The sequence below is a fragment of the Argopecten irradians genome, chromosome 15 (assembly GCF_041381155.1).
Source record: "Argopecten irradians isolate NY chromosome 15, Ai_NY, whole genome shotgun sequence".
NCBI lineage: Eukaryota > Metazoa > Mollusca > Bivalvia > Pectinida > Pectinidae > Argopecten > Argopecten irradians.
Window position 1 is genome coordinate 8,783,741 of NC_091148.1, and position 22,828 is coordinate 8,806,568.

Genomic DNA, 22,828 nt, shown 5'->3' on the forward strand with positions numbered 1-22,828 from the left:
CAATAAAACATGTATCTGCTTGACCAAGAACGTAGTTACAAATCCTTGGCTTGACTCGGTACACTGTCAAAAGATCGTGACCATTTCCTCTCGAAATTCGTTCTAGAAGGCCTATGGAAGCTATGATATCTATTTACAATAAGCTAGGTGACTATAGTGTATCACATTAAATCATATAAATGATTTGGTTTTGTAATCGCAAGGATACATACTGCTGAAGTTAGGATTGTGTTTACTTCATCTCGCACTTCAGCTGAAGAAATATAAACAACCTGATAGAACAGTTACCATAATGTAAGCTACCGTGATGTAAACATTGACTATAACTGTTACAACATATACTGTAGATATTTAATTTTGGAAAAAATATTGCAGTTTTTCCTCAGTCATGGTTGCAGAAACTGTCGCCGCGCATGCGTCAGGTAGAATGAATACCGACGATATAAAAACACATTTAGGGTACTGATGAAGTGAATGGGATTGCTTTTGCTAATAATCAAGTTTATTATTTACAATCAGATTCAAATTTTATAAGCAAATAGACTACAATACTAGATCTAGCACTACGCTTGTACTAGACACTGGCCGGTTCACTGTTATAAGTCAGAAGTCAAATATATATATAATACCGTATTTCCCGGAGAATAAGTTGCGACTTTCCCCCCTTAAATTCAGGATCGCTACCTATACACCAGTGAGACTTATCTGTGGACGAAAACCAAAATCTGACGACGTTTTTGAATTATTTCTACGTCATGATCCACACGTGAAAATCGTAAGTTTTACTCGCCGCTTTAGTAAAGTTATACATCATAAAAAAATCGCCGTAAAAGTGTTTAAAAGATATAATATGTATATAATGAAAATATAATAAAGATGACAATAATTACGTACCAGATGCATGTTCAATCGTACAATTGTTTAATTCACGGAAAATCGGCCAACTGAAGCGTGGTTGTTTACTATCACAACACAATGGTGGGGGCTAAACAATGTAGCCCGCCCCGAGCCCGAGCTTTAAAACCCGAGCCCGAGCTTTGGTTATTTTCGTTTTTCTCCTCCAAAATAGCACGTATTAAAACAATTTTTGGCACAAAGAATCTTTGAGATATTTGATATCTATACATATAATTCATATTTCATGCAATTAATGTGAATTTCATAAATCGACCTTTATCACTTTTCAGGGGGCTAAACCATGTAGCCCGCAATGGAGCGTGACATTTTACGATTTTCCCAAATGATTTTAAATCTATGCTTTTTTGTGAAGAATTGTTTTAATCCAAACAACAAGTAAACATAGCTGGTCATAAAGGTATAAATTTCAACATCAATATCAAATTATTTCATAACGAATTCTGCTTTTTTGTAACCTCGTTGACCTGTCTCGCCGATCTCTCTGTTTACCCGAGTCGAACCTGAGCTAAGGGCAGACAACTCTCCGACCCGAGCTTTTTTAATAACTGTACATGTAAAATGCACACGTTATTATTACAATAATGTATAATGTAATTAATGTAATAGCAGTTTATATGTTATATTAATTTTGAATTTTAATTAAATGACATTAGTACAAAACTTAACTAAATTCAAATGAAAATTAATTAGATAATTAACTTTGTCCGTGTATGAAATAAACATCAGTTATTCATGATATTATTTATTTGTAATTTCAATATAATGTTGCTTATTCATTTGGCAGATTTTCTAAAATTACTGAGGTTTGATAGTGAAAGCGATTTTTTAAAACTATGTTAAATAAGGTCTCTGAGAAGTGGAGTGAACCATTTGTAGATTATTTCAATTCTAATATCAAGGGAGATATAGTGAAATATACAGGTTGGTGGGTACTAGCTGAATTAGGTATAGGTAACAAGTACATGGGTATTACAAATAATATAGTTGAAGGTACGAATAGTTTGATCAAATCTTTAAATACTTGGGAAGAGGTACCGTTAAATAGTCAGTTTTATCATTTTATCATATTAAAAATTACTATAGCAATGAGATAAAAAGGGTATTAATAGGAGTAGGTACATACCAGCTGAATCCTATTCATAATGTATTTTAACCGGCTTACTGACATACGAACGAGAGTAAGCGTTGATTCGTACGACCGCCATGCTTTTTTACACACAAGTAGGCTTACGTAATGGCAGAGTAAACAACAAACAGCAACATGATCAAATCCATTTTTACTCAAGATATTCACATCATTGTGGGTGTTATTTGTTATTTATTTCTATTAAGTTTACAGACAGTTTTAGTTAGTCTAATCAATCGATAATCATTACCGTATACGTACTTCATCAGAGATCCGTCACAGATCGATCATACAAATGTATGTACTCAAACGTGGGTAACATGAATATTGGGGGAAAATAAATTGATGATCCTGTTGATACATAAAACTAGATAAACCAAATCAAAAAAGTATGTGTAGCAAATGTGAAGCATGCGAGAACAGGCAATCCCTGACAGTTCTTGACCTCTGTGCAATACACAACGTTACAATACACAGTGTAAAAGTTATCTCCCGTAGTTACGGATATTGCCGATAGGATTACCAAAGTATAGTGTTCCGGTTATATTGAGAAACCTGAGTGATTTTATAATGGAAGGTGTATACACACCTCCATAAAAAGTTATTTTTGATAATAATTAACCCTGCAGAAAATATTGCTATACAGTAAATCAATAAACAAATTGACATTTTGTAGCATTTATGTATCATTGAAGGACAAAAGATGGATAACAAAGGGAGGTCACTCTGACTTACCGTTTTCTGAGCATGCTCAATCCCTTTTTTTAAATCTTTCAGAACAATTATGTCACCAGCGGAATTGCCTGTACCCAAGATTTTCTGTGTTTTCTCAAATTCTGTTCCTTCTTCATACCAGTTAGACTTGGAGATCTGAAATGCATAATATATACAAAATCATTTCTTTCACTTTGATAGTTCTTTCGTTTTAGATATTAATGATATATATTTCACAGATGTACGCATAGTTGTACGATGTGATCAGGTACAGAGAAAAAGTCGGTCAGGTTGCAAACATTTTTTTATTACAATAAAATGATCTTATTTTGTCTGCAAATTTTCAATTTGCCAAATATGGGTAATCTCTTTAAGAATATATCTTTTTGTTTTAGCATAAAATTATGTAAAAGAAAATCTGAAAAAAGAAGTAAATGTATTTTAACGGAAATGTGGTAATGATAAATCATACATCTTACCATATTCAACCCAATAAAGGCCACTTGAGGTTGACCCTTCATACAGGTCATATGTGCATGCATGTGACTGCAACTTCAACTTGACCCAATTATCGATATTGACCTTTTACATAGGTTATATAACTGCTTCTTTCACTTTGAACTATCAATATTGACCTATTACAGAGGTCATATAAATGCTCTTTTAACTTTGAACTATAGATATTGACCTCTTACAGAGGTCATATAAATGCTCTTCTACCTCTGAACTAAATAAGGATATTGACCTCTTACAGGGGTCATACAAAAAGTCGTTTATGTGCTTGTTTACTTTTGAACTATTACTATACAGAGGTCATATAACATTCATAACTTTTTGAAATTCCCTGGGGAGTAATTTCACCTGTTTAAACTTTTAACCTCAAGAAAGTCTAATCAATAACCCGCCATGAAGAAACTAATGGTTGATTTTTGCATCTTTTGACCTGTTTTTTCTGAGGGTATAGTCAGATGTTTGACATTTAGAATATTAAAGAATTTGGACTTGCTAAAATGGGTTCAAAATCGGGATTCTCCCTCTAAAATTGAGAGGGTTGGCAAGTATGCATTAAGAGCTCCTTTACCTGTGAACTATCGAGATTGACCCCTCCAGGAGGTTTGTTTTGTTTGAGGTACTCGACCAGCTTTAAGAAGGCTTCAACCTTCCGTTTGTGGTCTTCAGGTTTAGGTGTCGTTATAACATTGGCGTTGGAGGCATCCCAGTTTAGCGGTCTACGAGGAAAACAAAACAGAAATATAGACAGGAATAATTATAGTACAGTAGAATCAAGATAATCTGGACGCTGATAGTCCAGAAATCGCAGTCCAGATGGAAATGTCAGGGTCTTTATTACCGCAATATTACATAACTGATTAAGAATAAAGAAGACAGCAGAAATCTTGGCATCCACCAAAGAATTATCTATGTATAAATCTGACAATGGAAAGAGGGATCTTTCCTCTGCTTTTAAACTTCAACTATCAAAATCTAAACAAAGAATTATCTATGTATAAATCTGACAATGGAAAGAGAGATCTTTCCTCTGCTTTTAAACTTCAACTATTAAAATCTAAACAAAGAATTATTTATGTATAAATCTGACAATGGAAAGAGAGATCTTTCCTCTGCTTTTAAACTTCAACTATCAAAATCTAAACAAAGAATTATCTATGTATAAATCTGACAATGGAAAGAGAGATCTTTCCTCTGCTTTTAAACTTCAACTATCAAAATCCAAGATGGCAATATATGACGGCCATCTTGTTGACAAATCTATCCCAAAATACCATATGCTCAATAAGGGCCTACAATGTACATGTATGTGGGGATTTTGATTTATTTTAAACAGTAACGAGTTACATAGGAATTAAGTGAATGTTGGTTAGTAATTGAGTTTGATATATCTGAGTTTTACTGCATGCATATTAAATAAAAAGTAAAGCATAATACAAAATTAGAAGTCCTACATAAAATGTGTCTTTGAAGTTTCATGGAAGTATCTCTGCTGGTTTTAGAGTTGTGCTCCGGAAACGATTCTTACACAAAAATCTGGTATTTTCAGCTATGTTTCCATGGTTACAGAAAAAAGTACAAAAAGTGAAAACCGTAAAATAGCAAAAGGCACTACTAGACCATAAGACTAATGTGCCTATGGAGTTCCGTGCATATATCTCAACCGGTTTTCCAGTTATGCTGCGGAAACGAACCTGGTACAAAAATATGATATTTTCAGCAATGTTTCCATGGTTACGGAAAAAATACAAAAAAAGAAAACCTAACAAGGACATAGTCATTCAGATCCCCCGCCAATGGAGATATCAAAGCGGAAGTAAGTTTGATGTGTATGAAAAAAAAACAGGAAAAAGGAAGTTGAGCTAAAGAAAGATGGAGTATAATTCAAGTAGAGCGGGGCTGCAATTGTTGAATCAGGTATACAGCCTTGACATTTATATTAGACTATATACACAAAGATGGGTGGAGTTTTGCAAAGTAACAATTACCATTTACCATGATATTTTCAGCAATGTTTCCATGGTAACGGAAAAAGTGCAAAAAATGAAAACCTAAAAATAGCAAAAGGTACTACTTGACCATAAAAAGAATGTGTCTATGAAGTTTCGTGGAAATATCTCTGCTGGTTTTAGAGTTATGCTCTGGAAATGAACCTGCTACAAAAATCTGCCATTTTCAGCAATGTTTCCATGGTTACAGAAAAAAGTACAAAAAGTGAAAACCTTAAAATAGCAAAAGGCACTACTAGACCATAAGACCAATGTGTCTATGAAGTTTCGTGGAAATATCTCTTCAGGTTTTAGAGTTATGCTCCGGAAACGAACCTGGTACAAAAATATGATATTTTCAGCAATGTTTCCATGATTACAGAAAAGATGCAAAAAATGAAAACCTAAAAATAGCAAAAGGCACTACTAGACCATAAGACCAATGTGTGTATGAAGTTTCGTGGAAATATCTCTACTGGTTTTAGAGTGATGCTCCAGAAACCATTCGTACGGACAGACAGCAGACAGACGGACAGACGGATGGACGGACGGAACCCATTTGTATATCCCCCGCCAACTTCATTGGGCGGGGGATAAAAATAGCAAAAGGCACTACTAGACCATAAGAACAATGTGTCTATGAAGTTTCATGGAAATATCTCTGCTGGTTTTAGAGTTGTGCTCCGGAAACGATTCTTACACAAAAAATCTGCCATTTTCAGCATTGTTTCCATGGTTACAGAAAAAAGTACAAAAAGTGAAAACCTTGAAATAGCAAAAGGCACTACTAGACCATAAGACCAATGTGTCTATGAAGTTTCGTGGAAATATCTCTTCAGGTTTTAGAGTTATGCTCCGGAAACGAACCTGGTACAAAAATATAATATTTTCAGCAATGTTTCCATGATTACAGAAAAGATGCAAAAAATGAAAACCTAAAAATAGCAAAAGGCACTACTAGACCATAAGAACAATGTGTGTATGAAGTTTCGTGGAAATATCTCTACTGGTTTTAGAGTGATGCTCCGGAAACCATTCGTACGGACGGACAGACAGACGGATGGACGGACGGAACCCTTTTGTATATCCCCCGCCAACTTCATTGGGCGGGGGATAAAAATAGCAAAAGGCACTACTAGACAGACCATAAGAACAATGTGTCTATGAAGTTTCATGGAAATATCTCTGCTGGTTTTAGAGTTGTGCTCCGGAAACGATTCTTACACAAAAATCTGCCATTTTCAGCAATGTTTTCATGGTTACAGAAAAAAGTACAAAAAGTGAAAGCCTTAAAATAGCAAAAGGCACTAATAGACCATAAGACCAATGTGTCTATGAAGTTTCGTGGAAATATCTCTTCTGGTTTTAGAGTTATGCTCCGGAAACGAACCTGGTATAAAAATATGATATTTTCAGCAATGTTTCCATGGTTACGGAAAAAATGCAAAAAATGAAAACCTGAAAATAGCAAAAGGCACTACTAGACCATAAGACCAATGTGTGTATGAAGTTTCATGGAAATATCTCTACTGGTTTTAGAGTTATGCTCCGGAAACCATCCGCACGGACGGACAGACGGACGGACGGACGGACGGACAGATGGACGGACGGAACCCATTTGTATATCCCCCGCCAACTTCGTTGGGCGGGGGATAATTATTAAAATCCAAAATGGCGGCCTGTCAGCCATCTTGTTGACTGATTGGCCTAAAAGCTAGTGTCATATCAAATTATTGACTTGTTAAATAAATTCCATAGCCACTTATGTAAGATCCTCTATGTAATTAGATGACTCACGGTGCTGTATCTTTATATTGCATCACAGGACGTCCTTTGGCATCCATTCCAATCTTAGCTGAAATTAAAAGAAAAAAATGTCTGATTGTAGAATTTGAAATTTGTAACTTTGAATTTAGAAAATTGTATAATAGTAATTAGCTATGTCTTTGTTGTTTGATATTGTTCTTTTTATTATTCATTTTTTTTATATCTCTTTAAATCCCTAGTTAAGAGAATATCTTATAAGGGGTTCCGGAGTTTTATTATGTGATAGTCCAAGCTTGATATCTAGTAACCTCTGGAGTATAGAGGATGCGATCATAGGGGGAGGGTTGATAATTATGATGAATACGGTACATAAATAATATATTGGCTTCAATCTGCAGTCTGCGTTACCTTCTTGATTTTGGAGAAGCTGTACGATATGGTTAAGACGCCCCTGACTAGTTGGAGACAAATTCCGTGGGTTGGTTTCCAGACTATCAACTTGATCTTTGAAGAAAAAGAGAAAAAAAATGTAATTAAATGTATATAATGTACACTTTTAAAGATAATTCTCAAAATTGTTTTCATCCGGAAAATATATATTGAGTAATACTTACATTTATGATTACAGCATATGTAAAATACATATGTTCAAAATAACACCAACTTTTGCAGAGAAAACTAATTTATTATACAGTATGAATGTATTTATTTCTGGAACATTTGGCAGTAAAAAACTATAACCTTTTACCCCATAACAACTACTCTCTAAACCCGACTTTGATATTTTTTTCTCATAGAAAAGTGGAAAAAAATTAGGGTCGGTGGGGTAACCCTAAACACATACTTTTTTTTGGCCTTTTATTGAGAAAAATGAAGAAGGTATTTATAAAATTATGATGCTAATTACCTTTTGACTCTTTTATAGAATTACCAAGGGTCAAAGTTGAAAGGTCAGGATCAGAAGGACTAGATTTATCTGTACACTCTGCAGACATATTGGAGAGTTGACTAGGGGTCAGAGGTCAGAGTTAAATGACTAGAACAACAAACGGTGATCCATTGGACGTACCTGAAACATATATACATATCATTCATTTTCTTTGTTTTCATTTGATGATTGGCTGATTTTTTTTCCTTCGTACTTCTACTACGAAGAGAGATTTGAAATAGAATTTTTCTTTGTTTTGATACTAAATCCAACGTTGTGATTGGTCGATTCTGGTGAGGTAGTGAAGTATACCTGGCAGTACCTGGTAACTGCCCCACATGGGATTTGAACTCGCGACCCAGAGATGGAAGGCTTGTGGTAATAAGTCGGGATATCTTAACCACTTGGCTACCACATAATTTTTTAATAGGTTACAGTGTGAAAAGCACCTTGTCAATTTGAAGTGCCCAGCATGATATGCTTTCTGGGTCAAATGATAACATTGATATGTTACTGAGAAATATATTCTAATCAATAAACGATAGTCGTTTGCCTGTTACACCTGGCCTGCTCTTCACCAGGTAAAACTATCATAAATATTTAAACTAAGACCATGGCCAGATAAAAATATTTACTTTATCTTCGGGCCTCGCATTGTCCATTATCTTGACTAATCTACAGTTTGAGGTGAAACTCCTATACATAAAGAGCTGATATGGGATGCGATATCAAAATTGTCATATCATAAAATTTTTATCACACATTTTGAAAAGAAGGAAAAATTAGATATCATTGAACGACTTAAAACTTTTGTTAAAACGTATTGAGCAGACTCTACTTTGCAATGAAATGTGTTTATTTGACATGTATTAGGCCAACTAAATGTTGGAATAGTTAATAGGGAAGCATTTCAATCATTATAATTGTTATACAAATACAAAATACCCAGTAAAATCAACAACTTTATCATCAGATGACGTCATCAAATATCATACATGTATCTCTGGGCCATGAAGACCAAGTGGAATAAGGTTTCTGACATTCTACCACTAGGCCTCCACCTCTGGGTCACAGTGGCCTACTAGTTAAGGTGTCTGGAATTCTACCACTAGCCCTCCACCTTTGGGCCATGAAGACCAATGGTTAATGTGTCTGACATTTGTACCACTAGTTCTCCATCTCTAGGTCACAGTGGCTGAGTGGTTAAGGTGTCTGACATTCTACCACTAGCCCTTCACCTCTGGGTCACAGTAGCTGAGTAGTTAAAGTGTCTGAGATCCTACCATTAGCCCTCCACCTCTATGTCACAGTGGCCAAGTGGTATAAGGTGTCTGACATTCTACTACTAGTCCTCCAACCCCGGGTTACAGACACAGTGGCCAAGTGGCTAAGGTGTTTGCCATTCTACCACTAGCCCTCAATCTCTGAGTCACTGTGGTCAAGTGGTTATGGGGTCTGATATTCTGGTACTATAAATCTTCCAGTTTTCCCAAACATAACCATATAGCTATTTGAGAAAAAAATCATGATCAAATTATTTCATGTCATACTTACGGTTGAGATATTGAATATTCAAATATACAAATCAGTCTTTAACTCAATCACCCCAAAATTCCAAAATGGACTATTCCAGCCATTGAACTAAAAGAACTTGAATGCGTCTTCGAGGGGTGAAGGACATTCAATACCAGGACCCAGTTGTTCAAACGATGATTAGGCTAATCACAGTTTAACGACAATTTTTAAATTAAAATAAAACAATTTCTGGTGATAAGAATTTTATAACATTTTAGAAGAATCTTTAGAACTCTATTTTGTACTGACGTGCTGAGTTTAGTTAAGATATAATCACAAGTTTTGCAGTAAATGAGAAATGAAAATTTCACAAATAATGTGATTAAGCTAATCATGCTTTGAACAACTGGGTCCTGGTGTGTACTTAAATTATCCTGTCACTGTTTGATCCATTGTAAAACACAATCAACTAAGATAATGGAACCATTCAAATTAAACCTTGTGTGTAAAATACTTGCAGACAATACAAGCATGCACTTACAGAGTATGTATATACAATATATGTATGTGTACTTACACTTACGATATGTACATGTACATGTATGTCGTCATTCCAATTACAGGTGCACTTGTATATGTTTGTAAGCTTGATAAAATGATATCTCAGAAACACAAGTGACAAAATTGTAATCTGTTAATGATTAAGCTTAATCAAATGATTATATAATTATCTTATCTTTAATGCACTTATATTTATGAATACATGAATTCTAAAAATTAAAATATTCATATATGATGCTTGAGGAAAACAAATTATTACATTTCATATTTTTAGACACTTGAATTTAAAGAAAGCTTTACACTGGATAATTTGGAGACTTTAGACATTTATACTTCAAAATCTTTTCAGATATTTCAGAATCACTGTGAAATTTAGCTATGATGCATATCGCAGTTATAGGTCATAGGTCAAAATATAGATCACAATGACATCACATTAACTCACTCATGCCTAAAACTTCAGCATTTTGGAGCATCGAGGATGTTCATAATATTATTTGTAGATTCATGATTCTAAATAACCGATCAATGTGATTTTAATGTATTGTATTGAAAACAAGAAGGACCCCTATGATTAGCCAATCAGTGTGTCCTCACCTACAAAATCTTTGATGTGGTTGATTCATTCGGAAGGATGAACGGCTAACAGTATGTACCGAGATGTTCCGATTCTAGTCAAGGGGTCATGCAGATCGAGGTGACCCCCAACAGGATGTTGTTATATCTTGTATTGGAGCGTAATGTAGAGCACTGCAAACATTGTCTAATCCAGATGTCTATTTCAGCTTAATTAATTAGTACAGCATTTTCCTTAATTTACTTAAGGAATAGATGTTTATTTTGTTGAGGTTATGTGGGTATAATGATAATGGAGCACATGTTAATTATGTAACCCGGGATTATGTAACCCTGGCGAAGCCGGGTTACATAAAATTTACACAGGCTCCATTATCATTATACCCTCATAATCTCAACAAAATCAACATCTATTCCTTATATTTACAGTTCTTCAAGTAAATGAATATTATTTATTCCCGCGGCAGTTGCATATTTTTTAATAAAATGCCCATAATTTTTCTCTCCAGTCATCGTCAAAGAATTCGATTGAACAGCTGTTTGGAATCGAGTCATTCATAGGTTCCCGCCAAAAGTGGGGTCATGACCCCACGTTGCTACGTCATCGACTATTCCCCTAACAATATAGAATTGCCGCGCGTGTTATGCTTACATTATACACTGATAATGATAATATTAGAAAGCATGGTTATTGAGTCCATGTCAGTGTAAACTGTAAATATAGTTAGCTAAACCTGTATAATCTGAAAACCTGTCTAAACCGACCAAACATGCTTGTCCCGATGACATCCACTTTAGACAGGTAATATTATCATAGTACATACATGTAACTTGTCTAAATCAGCCGTCACCACACAATCAGCATATTTGGTCAGTATAACCAGGTTTTCAGAATGTACAGGGTTTAAACATTATGGATCAAGAAGGAAAATGACATACAATAACGCCAGAGTAACCAGGGATCCGAATTAGACAAGGTTTGGTTTAGACAAGTATAATGTACTGTATAACCACAGGCATTTGGTATATATGTAATACTGTGTCACAGTATTATATATATACATCTATAACTGTTAGAGCCAAATGCCTGTGGTATAACAATGAATTATGTACTCACCACTTCCCACAAGCATCATCGATAGAAATAATTTCTTTATCAACACCAATGCAAGTTACAATTGTGAAATATATACAAAACACACAATGAGGCCGGGATGGCTTCTGTTCATGAGGACGTCGGCGGTGCTGCAGAATATACCACCAGTGCTGTACATAACATATAGGCAATATTCCGTGAAATCACTACAATATAGATTTGTACCCCAGTATATTTCACTGTACTGTGTGGGTCTGTTTTGAGCGGTAACGATTAGTAAGAAAACTGGGTTAAAACCACAGCACTGCTATATCTCCTTAAGGGCAGGTGTTCGTACAGGTAAGTACTATATCAATAGAAAATACTCGGAGTTTGTATTTAATCTCAGACAATGAGCTTACAATACATATAATAACACTAAGGTAATTATCCCAACTAAAATATTTTTGAACGCTCAAAAATAAGGAAGTATAGGCGCACGAACCATTATTCAGTGATATCAAATAACAGTATTAGTGTCACTGGTTCATGTTTGGATTCTTTGGTAGAAAAGAAATTTAAAGCGCAGTGTGCAAACTGGTTAACAATATTCACTTGTAAATCAATCAACTATCAAGATATATTGTGTAGAAGGATTATGGTGAAAAGAATTAACATATATAAACCCATCCTCGATACTCCAGGGGTTACTATCACTGATATTATATCCACCCTGTAATATATGGAACACTGTGGTTGACTGCGTGGCTTTGAAGTTTGGTGTCGTTCTCTCTGTAATCTTCAAATCAAAGGAATTAGCATACATAAACCCATCCTCGATACTCCAGGGGTTACTATCACTGATATTATATCCACCCTGTAATATATGGAACACTGTGGTTGACTGCGTGGCTTTGAAGTTTGGTGTCGTTCTCTCTGTAATCTTCAAATCAAAGGAATTAGCATACATAAACCCATCCTCGATACTCCAGGGGTTACTATCACTGATATTCTGTCCATCCGCTTATTAAAAATAAGCGGATGGATAATTTTACTGTAAATGCTTGCTAGTATTTGAATATATCCCATCAGTTACTGTGAAAGCTATACAGTTTTCCTCGTTCATGGATCAATGACATGAAAATATGTACCGTCTTCTCCAGCTGAAGTAGCAACCAAGACTGTTATTAATATAAACCTCCACTCCTGAACTCCTAGCATTTCTCTAATACAACATACATCCCGGTGAATGTGTCTGACTTGATTGAAGTAAACAGGTCTTGTATATTTGAATTGGTAAAGCACAGATTGGCAATGCAATGACACACGTGCCCGGTTAACGCTTATTATAATGCAATGCGTATCTATCATGTAATCAGTTCAGTTGGTTAATTACGAAATAAGGAGCTCCTCATGAAGGGAGTAAATTCTTTGTCTGAAAATCCTCGGTGGTCTTAGATGACGCAAAGCCGATGGTTTTTGACAAAAGAGTAATGTTAACTGATCAACGATATCGACCCTAGGTATTCAGTCAGTAATACGATGTTGCCAATATAGATATATATTTCTTGTAACATCAAGGATTTGGATACACGTCACCAGGACGGGGCCAATATAAAATTTCTCACACACATTTTTTGAATGAGGATATGTCATGCATTTCGGTCTAAAATTTTAATTTTAATTTTTACCTATTAGATGCTAATAAAGAACTATTGTGATACTTATTACGTAAATTTTCATTGTATGCATCATTTAAGATTTCATATGATCACAGGCGTTTGACTCGGTAGATTCCAGGACACATCTCTATAAAACACATGTGTAATAATGTGTCAAAGTCTAATATGTGTTCATTTTGTACACTGATGGAAGAAGTCTTTTTCTCACATCACTATTAAAGGCCCACTACCTTTCCGGAGCAAATTTTATAGGTTTCTTAAAAACATTAATAACATAAGAAAATACATATCGATGGCCTAAGATGAGGTTACAACACCAAACAAATGCAAGATTTCCTGCGTAATATATGAAAACTGTGGAGAATCATTTCGCTGTTTTGCCGTCTGGCGCAGTAGTATTCAACTACCGCGCGGTAATTAGGACGTCGGCGGGAAACATAAGACGACCCGCGTTATGAAAATTAACATTTTATTTATTTTAATTATTTTGTTTAGGAGATGATGATTGGTGTAGTATTAACGGTAAGTTAATAACTTTTGCGACTCTACACAATTATCCATCTCATTTTACATTCCCATTTTAAAAATTAAAAGCCGTTTCGGAAAGGTAGTGGGCCTTTAAGTGTATAAATTAACAACATGTTGTGCGAGTTAAAGATGCTCCATCGCTGATAAATGGTATATTTTCATATTATCAAAACAGCAGCAGACGATTGAGTATTTTTCTTCAATTACAAAAGTTACTTACTTTACACCATTACCACTATTAAAAGCTTCTAATTTTACTTCAAGTTAAAATATAAAAAATAATTAATTGCATCCCGAAAAAATTCCGTGGCACTATATCCTATATGGAATGAAGTACTGATTGCACATGCACCAAAGGCGAAATAAATAATTTTATATTATTTTTTGTGTTAATTAAACATACATATACACCATAAAACACCAATTATTGCTCAAATGATTAATATAATTTATGCTCTGTTGGCAGTGGAGCATCTTCAATTGTTTCAATTAATTGGATTGTATTATTGATGCAGTATTAGTATTCTAAGCGGGCCTGTGTCGCTCACCTGGTTTATTTAATAATTATTACAAAAACTCTCACAGTTGGAAAGAGAAAACATTGACTTATTTCGGCCCAACCTCAGGCTACTGGTGGGTCAGTCACATGTTTTGTATAATTTTTCATCTCCACCATATTACGCTATTCAATGATTAGTTTTATAGAATTTTTTTATATGTAAAAAGCAAAATTGACACATTTGTCCCTAAGGCAGGGGGTAAGTCCTAAAATTTGTATAACCCCATAAGGATGCTACCAATGCATTGAGTTTTAGTTTCATATAGGAAGTCATTTATTTACATCGAAATAAAGAAATACCAAGGCAAATACCCATCCTTTGTATTTCTTTAAAATTTAGAATTTATTTTTCTTTTGACGCTAATTAAACGAACATATAAACTTTGAATTCAATTAAATACTGCGGGGTCTTTAAATTAAATAAATTCATATTGCACTTAATAGAGGACAGATATTTGACAATAGTGCTTCCAAGAATCAAGACATTTATAGATCGTTTAAATAAAATACCTGATCGTATGCAGCTATGGTCATGTAAAGACGGCCTCCCATGTATGGGTATTATGTCAGTGGTAGTAACCACTGGAGTATCAAGGATGACATATAACATGAGAGTATGGTACGTATTTATCTTTGTGTGTAGTGGCAGAATTTAGGCCTGCATAGTCGATCAAAGTTGACCAGGTAGCTCAATCAGTTGAGCCTTTGGCTAGTGTTTAGAGGTCCCGGGTTCGAATCCATTACATTCTCTCCTCTCCTGTTACACTTGTAAAAGACAATCTGATATATATCTGTGAATCCACTGTGCACATATAGATTAATTTACCTGGTATATGTTTAACGAGGAGAGAAGAAAATGTAACAAATGGATCGAAAGAGCTGGCCCTGCTCGAACCCGTGACATACGAACACTAGCCAAATGGTCTATTGATTGATCAGAAGCTACGTATACCTGGCCACCGATGATCAACCCAGTTCAATCCCGTTACTACTTATATGTAAAGAAACATTCTTGAGCACTGACCAAACGCAAGTCAGTATGAAGCAATGCCTCGTCATCGGACATGTACGTGTTTCCATTCAATGTAGCAGCAAACATCAAATAACATACAATTCAAAACGCATTTAGTCACGGGCAGTTTGATTGACAGCTGGCAATTAATCCTTCTATTAGTACATCATGTGATAGAATACTGGATTCTGATTGACTACACACATGGGTACTATTTGCAATAGTGTCCGGGCAAGCGGGCACTATTGAAGTGGCGCGAAATTGAACGTGAATGTATTGTGACGTTCCCATTACATGAGGTCATTATAACGTTGCGCTTCGACCAAGACGTCAAGATGGCGGACAGGCTGTTGTGTGCGGGGATGGAAGCAAATGTTGCTTTTCTACAGAAGACAGTTCACTAATGTTCTATATTGATCTACTTTTAATTTTCATGAAGCTGAATCATGTTTTATAGAATCCCATATTTCTGCGACAATTCAATATATTATGTTGTACTTTTGTAACAACGTGGTTTGGAAATGAAGATAGCATTGCGAGGTATCACTTGACGTACTTCTATTACGATGACATGAAAAACGGTTTCATGTCAGGGTGATGTACTAAACCCATTATGTCCTGGTAGAAAGGGCACTATTGCCTCATAGTGCCTGGGTTTACTGTGTAAACTATCTTTCCTTCACACGCGATTTACTTTGAAAATCGCGAATTTTGTGATCCCAATAAAATTCACAAGTTTATCTCTGTGAATCAGTACCTTCTACATCATATTTATTTTTAGTAATTTTCATTTGATTTTTCAATCTGCGAATTTTAATTTTCGTGAACTTGTTTTGAAATGAAAATCGGGAAATTTAAAAAGCTGCGAAAGAAAGTTGATTTACAGTGTATGAAATACATCACATGCAGGAAATGAAACATTGTGTTTCCATGGGTTGCTTCGTTGTCCCCATGGTGACCTCCCGTATTTCACACACAGTTATGTCCCCATCTCAATTGTATAAACGGTTTAAGCATAAAACAACAATACTTATACTCTTCATTTAAGCATTGAACGTCTTTCAGTTGGCATTCATAGACAAAAGGAATGCCAACTGGACTGAGGCAAATTCTTATTTAAAAATATTTATCATGCAACTGCTGCACATAAAATGTACTAGCGGATAACTTACTTAACTGCCAGATATGGTACCTGTGCTTTATTCATCAATATATGAAATGCTTTACCATCAATATGATCATGTCAATTTGTTCCACATCTGAAGGAACTTTTTCTATATTGACTCTGAACTTTTAATTAACCTTCCGGCAGAGATTTAAATAGTAGGGATAAGAAGGTACCTCATAGCCTTACTTAACGACGCCCGGAGCGGAAGCTATCCCAGAGTGCATCGCGTGTCTACAGTAGAGTACAGTCTAACGACGCCATATTGAAACTACGCTTCATCCGATGAAGCGATCTAGGCTATAATTCAGGAGATGAACAGAAAATAAACCAAATAGCATAAAGTTTACTCTTTATTGAAAATTTAATTTATTTGAATAATCCATCACATTTTCATAATTGTAGAGGTGTTACACTAAATAAACATAATGCTAACTGTGAATGTCCTCATCCCGGCATGATTACTTCCTCGATCGATACAATGGATCGCCCCGTGAAATATTAATATAATAAAACCCACATACTCTGATTCCAATAATTGACCGATTTCCATTTAGTTTTCAAATATTTGTTGCTTGGTAAATTTTAAATGTTAATATATTAAATTGATCTAATTTGAACATATTGAACCTTTTGAATTTTCGGAGGTAAAACTGTACACAAATCATCGAAGCTACCCTAAATTTATAATGGCGACGATACCGTTCCGATAGGGTCGTGAAAGACAGCACAGTATAAACCACGTACTCTGATTTCAATAATTGACTGATTTCCATTTATTTAGTTTTCGAATATTAATTTTCTATTGATTGAGTTTGTACATATGGAAACTTTTAAAGCTCAAGTACAAGTGTTAACAAATTATCGAAGGTACCCAATATATCATGGCGAAGAGATACAGTGCCGATCGAGCTGTGATAGATAGCATAATTTGACATCTAATTAACGGAAAGTGATTTGCAACTGCTATAATCACAGGTGTCATACTGTCATCAGGTGAACCGTCGGCCAGAACACCTGGCCACCGCCCCAGGTCATCGCCTCACTTAACTCAACGGGGGTCTATTTACCTGTGTTTGAGTCTCGAAGGCTATGCAGTAAATTTGTAAATTAGATAATATTTTTCTAATCTTAATTTTCCCAAACAGCTTTATTTATAATGCAAAGAACCATATTGAAATAAAAGTGAAATCTAAGTGAAATGTAAATATTCCGCTTTACCAGAAATTTGAATATAATTCATTTAAATATCTTGCTTTACCAAGCAATTTTTTTTACTAAAGCAAAATTGAATTTTCAAGGTTTAAACTCATTAAATTTATATGTGTCGTATTTTTCATTCTAACGAATCAAGAAAAGCTTTTATAATATGTCATTAATCACCAAAATTTACCAACATTTTGATCATTGCTTACAGAATTTTCAATGCATTGGTTTTAATTTTACATTTTTTCATAAAAAACAACACAGAAATATCTCATCAGTATCTCATCAGTCCAACATCATTGGAAAGCCATTTTTGGCTTATATAGATATATGGTAATATTTACATAAATGGTTAAATATACATGCATGAGATTAGCGTCTCTAATGCAACAGTAAAAAAAGCTATGAGATACTTTTCGATGTTTAGTGGTTTGAATATAGTCGTATAGTCATATATAGTCGTAATATGCCGTACACAGCTTCATGAGCTAACACTATGATAACTCGCCTCCAGCTATTAGTGCGCAGACGCACGGCTTGGTCTTGCAGTAACCGTTCATCCGTTTACGATAACAATAGGTGGGTACGTGATATCGCGAGAATAGCCCTAGTTACTTATCCCAATGATATTTTAATCTCTGCTTCCGGTGATTGAAACACCATTCAATCCTGCCAAAACAATCTGACCACCGTCTCATTCATCGGAATTAGTGTTGGGAATCACTTCATAAATTCACAATCGATCATCATCCTTTTAAAACGATCGATCATCGACTAATGATCGATTAATTTTGTTTGCTCTGTCGGGCTTGCATGTTACAAAAATCAAAGTTCTTGTTTGCTTTTTTCTTTTCTTTTTCAAATTGTTGTGTGTTACGTATACGGTTGCCAATATGTATTCTTTTATACCATTTTGTATCCGATAATATGACTGATTTAACAGATATTACTTCGTTTTACGTATCTAAATTTAATGTTTATTGTTATCATCGTGCTATCACGATGTTATAATATATAAAACTAAAAGCGATGCTAGTTAGCCACCGAAAACGACAACGTGGTTCTACTTTCATTTTCCTTAATCTTAATATAGGATATTTACGATGTCACTGAAGTTCACCACTAGACCGCAAAATTATTGACTATTTTGTGAAGAATACAGAATTTCTGCAATAAATTAACATGTTTTAAAATTTCAAATATAGATCTACAGTAATTATAAAAACTCCGGGAAAAACACGTTCCGACGATTCTACTTACTATTGAATTTGTATTTGTTTCCACATTTTTTGCAGAAGACAAATTCCATGTCTAGTTTCGGAGGACAGCTGTCCTTTATTCTTTTGAATCCAAAAAAATTCCACACACGGGAACGTTTTGCCCCCGGATGATCGTATAGTTAGTTCGTCTGTCGTATTTGTCGCCATGTTCATTCATCGTATGTTGCTACTGGAAGCTGAAGCGCTTGCAGCGACACCGGAAACGTATCCAGTAACCAATCAGAAACCGCGTTACATCATGTTACAGATACATTGTAAACACTATATTGCTGCACACCGGAAAGCGGCGTGCCTCGAAGTCTTTCTCATCTTATATCTGTACCTCGTATTTTTTTTCGTTTTAGTCATTTTGAAATCGATTACAGAAATCATTGATCGATTAATCGATTTTCCAGAGCAAACGAGGCGACGTCGACTAAATCGATTAATCGGAACACCACTAATCGGAATGACGTCATTTTTACGATACTGAAACCCATATTATAAACTCATTCTTTGATGGGTAATTAATGTTTGTTTAAGTATTTCCATACTGTTTCAGATTTGTTTTTCCCACAGCAGTGAAAAGGAATACACTATTTTCGATCGGTTAAGTGAACAAATCTTTTCCTGCTTCAAGTGAAAACAAGTAAATAATCGACAATATTTGCATTCGTTTTGAATGCCATTGATAAGGAAATGATTTCAGGATAAACAGAATAATAGTATCTTACAGTACAGGGCTGATTTTGGTGCTCGACACGGAAAGCCAATTATATATAATTGAGATGACCCGACAAAGCCTTGCAACATTATAAAACACAGGTTCCTGGCTCATTTTTTTTAAATACATGTAGTAGTACCTAGTATATAAGATTCAGTACTATACATTTTAAAATGAGCCAGGGACCTGTGAATAAACTTTGTATTGTTAGACGTACACTTTACCTTTGTGTTAAACTTACCACTACCTGGCCATGGTATTATCACAGAAGTTTGTTGTTTTGTCAATAATCTATAAACAATACCTTAACATATATGCCTATATTGTATATTAAAACATACCCATAATTTATACTACATGTCCCTGTGTTGTTAACAACTTGTATCTCCCATCAGTACAGTTGATATTGAGGTTATTTATTCGTAAGATTCAGTGGTTTTTAGATATGCTAAATGCATTTTTCAATTATTGACAGGTAATTAAACTCCTGTGACTGTACACATGTTTAGAAATATACAGATACACGTATACTGTTGTACAATCGTAAACGTTCATTTGTTTATAATTTAACAAACACAATATCCACTATATAAAACCTTTACACAGTCAGTTGACATAGATGTATACACGTTTACGAGTAATACAATACATGGACTTACCGTTACATGCCTATATAGATAAATCGTCAGTGACTTCAGTTACGCCATCCAACCACATCTTGTCGGTTGTGTCATGGTATCTTCATTAAAACGATAGCGCCATTTTCAGATCATGTGACCACCACAGCCTAATCTATTTTTAGAATTCTTTACACACAATCAATTTCGCGGGAAAATTAAAAAGATTTTCTGGTCTTTCTAATTTTCCCGCCTGAAAAATAACATAGGACACAGCTTTATCAATATTCTTTAATTTTAAAGAATTATTTTGGAATGCAAAGTTTTAGTTAAGCATTTTAATCTCAATATCTTCTGAAGTCATAGACTTTTATGAAAAAAAGATGTCTGTCCGTTTTTTGTCTACATATATGTACAATACAATACAAATACAATACAATAAATATATTGTATTTAAAGTCGCATATTTCTTACAAATAACATTATCTCTTGTGAGCTATCATCGCGACAAACAAAAGTATATATGCATTGTTAACAACACAAAGATTACAAAATGTGGAAAATCAAAAGATATAAGCTTGTATCACGGAAATTAGAGGGTAAAACAAAAACGTTAGTTAAACATGAACACTCGAATTTGTACAAACACTGTGTTACTAAAGGTAGGGATTAAAACACTATCAGATAAGTGTAATGTACAAATATGATAACATAGCGAAAAGTAAAAATTGACAGATTATACACTTATATAGTGTGAGTTAAAAGGAAGCATTTTAATTTGAGATCGTAAAAAGAAATATTAAGACCATATGATATAAAGACAAAGTGTCATAAATAAAGACTAATGATAAATAAACGAAAATGCGTAAACATGACAAAGCTTTTACAGATACATATAGTGTATACACAAGCTTCATAATACAGAACACAGGATAAAAGAAATATGTAAGTATACACAGGAGAATTACAAGGCAGCAAAGCAGGACACATGACACAAGCGATAATTCTGCAAAAGACAGACAAATGGCACACTGACATATTTGGCCGTCCCAGGTGTGGATCAGTCTTTCAAACTCCGAAAAGTTTTCTACTCTTCGGAATTCATTTGGAAGACTGTTCCACACCCCAGCGGCCTCAATAGAAAATTATTTATGACCATACTTAAAGTGAACAGTCGGGCAAGGATGGCTAAAGTCGGTAAAAATGGTGTGAATGTATCCAGTATATTTTTATGGAATAGAAAAATAAACTTTCTCGTCAAAATCTGTCTGCGTACATAGAAATTAATTTAAAGTATACGAATGCTAAAACGTCCTCCCGGCTGACTATGTCCGTGGTTACATTTCCGCAGCCTCGCTCTCAATGCTTTCAACTTTTCTTTATTTCAATGGTCAGAACTGGGAAACTCAAGCAGAACTTGACCGTTGTATTATTATGTGAGAACTTTTGGAAGGCCAATGAACGCATTTAGACTGGTTTTCTTTGCCCGACTATTCACTTTAACCGTGTTAGTTCTTTTGATATCTGCTTTTATGTCTTGTCTTAAATTATAAAAAAAGATGATTGTTCGATTGTTATCAAGTCCTGGACATAATCAGGAGAGATCTTGTTACTATTTTAAAACCTCGCACGCCATATCACAAAGTCCCTTAACATGTAAAAATCATTTCCAGATATTTTTGAAATATGATAAAAAAGTTGAGGCGTAGTCCTGGTATATAAATATCAAGGCACGTTCCTGAATCTTTTCCATTTTTCCTTATACTTTTCCTGCTGCTGAAGAGCCATACAAGAGGACAGTAATTAAAATTTGAGATAATAAAAGAATGGTAAATAACACTTCTTCCTTGCATTGTCAGTTAAGAGCCAATGCGTTTTGTTGTGATGCCTTTCTACAAATTTCAGAAATATGAGTGTCAAAATTAAGCATAGAATCACAATGAACTCCCAAAAGTTTAACAACATTATCAGGTTTTACAGAGGCATCACCTATATGAAAAGAATGAATGTTTTCAATAGATTTCAATGGCAATGTCATTGCGTTTGTGAAGAATGCAAACACGCGTACGGAGCAACCCATTTTGAAACCTAGCCCGAGATACTCTGGCCCTGACACCAGACTTCGACATTATGACAGGTAAATGTTTGGTGTAGGGACAGAGCGCAACGCTATATCAAGAGGTGGAACTCGCCTACACCGTTTGGTATCAGGCCAGGTCATCTCCCATTTAGACTGACCTCCAAGAAGCCCCACTTAACTTGGTCTTTGAATAATGAATAATCTATCAACCCAAAATATAGCAATCCGTCCAGATTAGAGGCGAGTTGCATACTATGACGACGATAGGGAGGAATATTTAAAGTTGCGTAAAGGAAACTACTGTATTGACATACCATA

At 34.8% G+C, this 22,828-nt stretch overlaps 1 protein-coding gene across 6 annotated transcripts in view; it reads right to left on the minus strand.

Moving 5' to 3' along the window:
- LOC138309427 (uncharacterized) overlaps positions 1 to 20,681 on the minus strand; it is a 44,584-nt gene extending 23,903 nt beyond the window's left edge. The window contains exons 1-7 of one of the 6 annotated variants that reach the window (XM_069250613.1): positions 11,721 to 12,799; positions 10,625 to 10,777; positions 7,931 to 8,092; positions 7,432 to 7,527; positions 7,054 to 7,111; positions 3,840 to 3,987; positions 2,780 to 2,914 (exon numbers count right to left, since the gene is read on the minus strand). In XM_069250613.1, the coding sequence (XP_069106714.1) occupies positions 2,780 to 2,914; positions 3,840 to 3,987; positions 7,054 to 7,111; positions 7,432 to 7,527; positions 7,931 to 8,018 (525 nt within the window). In that variant the 5' untranslated portion in view covers positions 8,019 to 8,092; positions 10,625 to 10,777; positions 11,721 to 12,799. Of the gene's footprint in view, positions 1 to 2,779; positions 2,915 to 3,839; positions 3,988 to 7,053; positions 7,112 to 7,431; positions 7,528 to 7,930; positions 8,093 to 10,624; positions 10,778 to 11,720; positions 12,800 to 12,829; positions 13,175 to 19,090; positions 19,555 to 20,472 lie in introns of those variants that run through there. The other 5 variants (XM_069250611.1, XM_069250616.1, XM_069250614.1 and 2 more) reach the window with 5 other exon arrangements.
- Between the last annotated feature and the right edge of the window lie 2,147 nt (positions 20,682 to 22,828).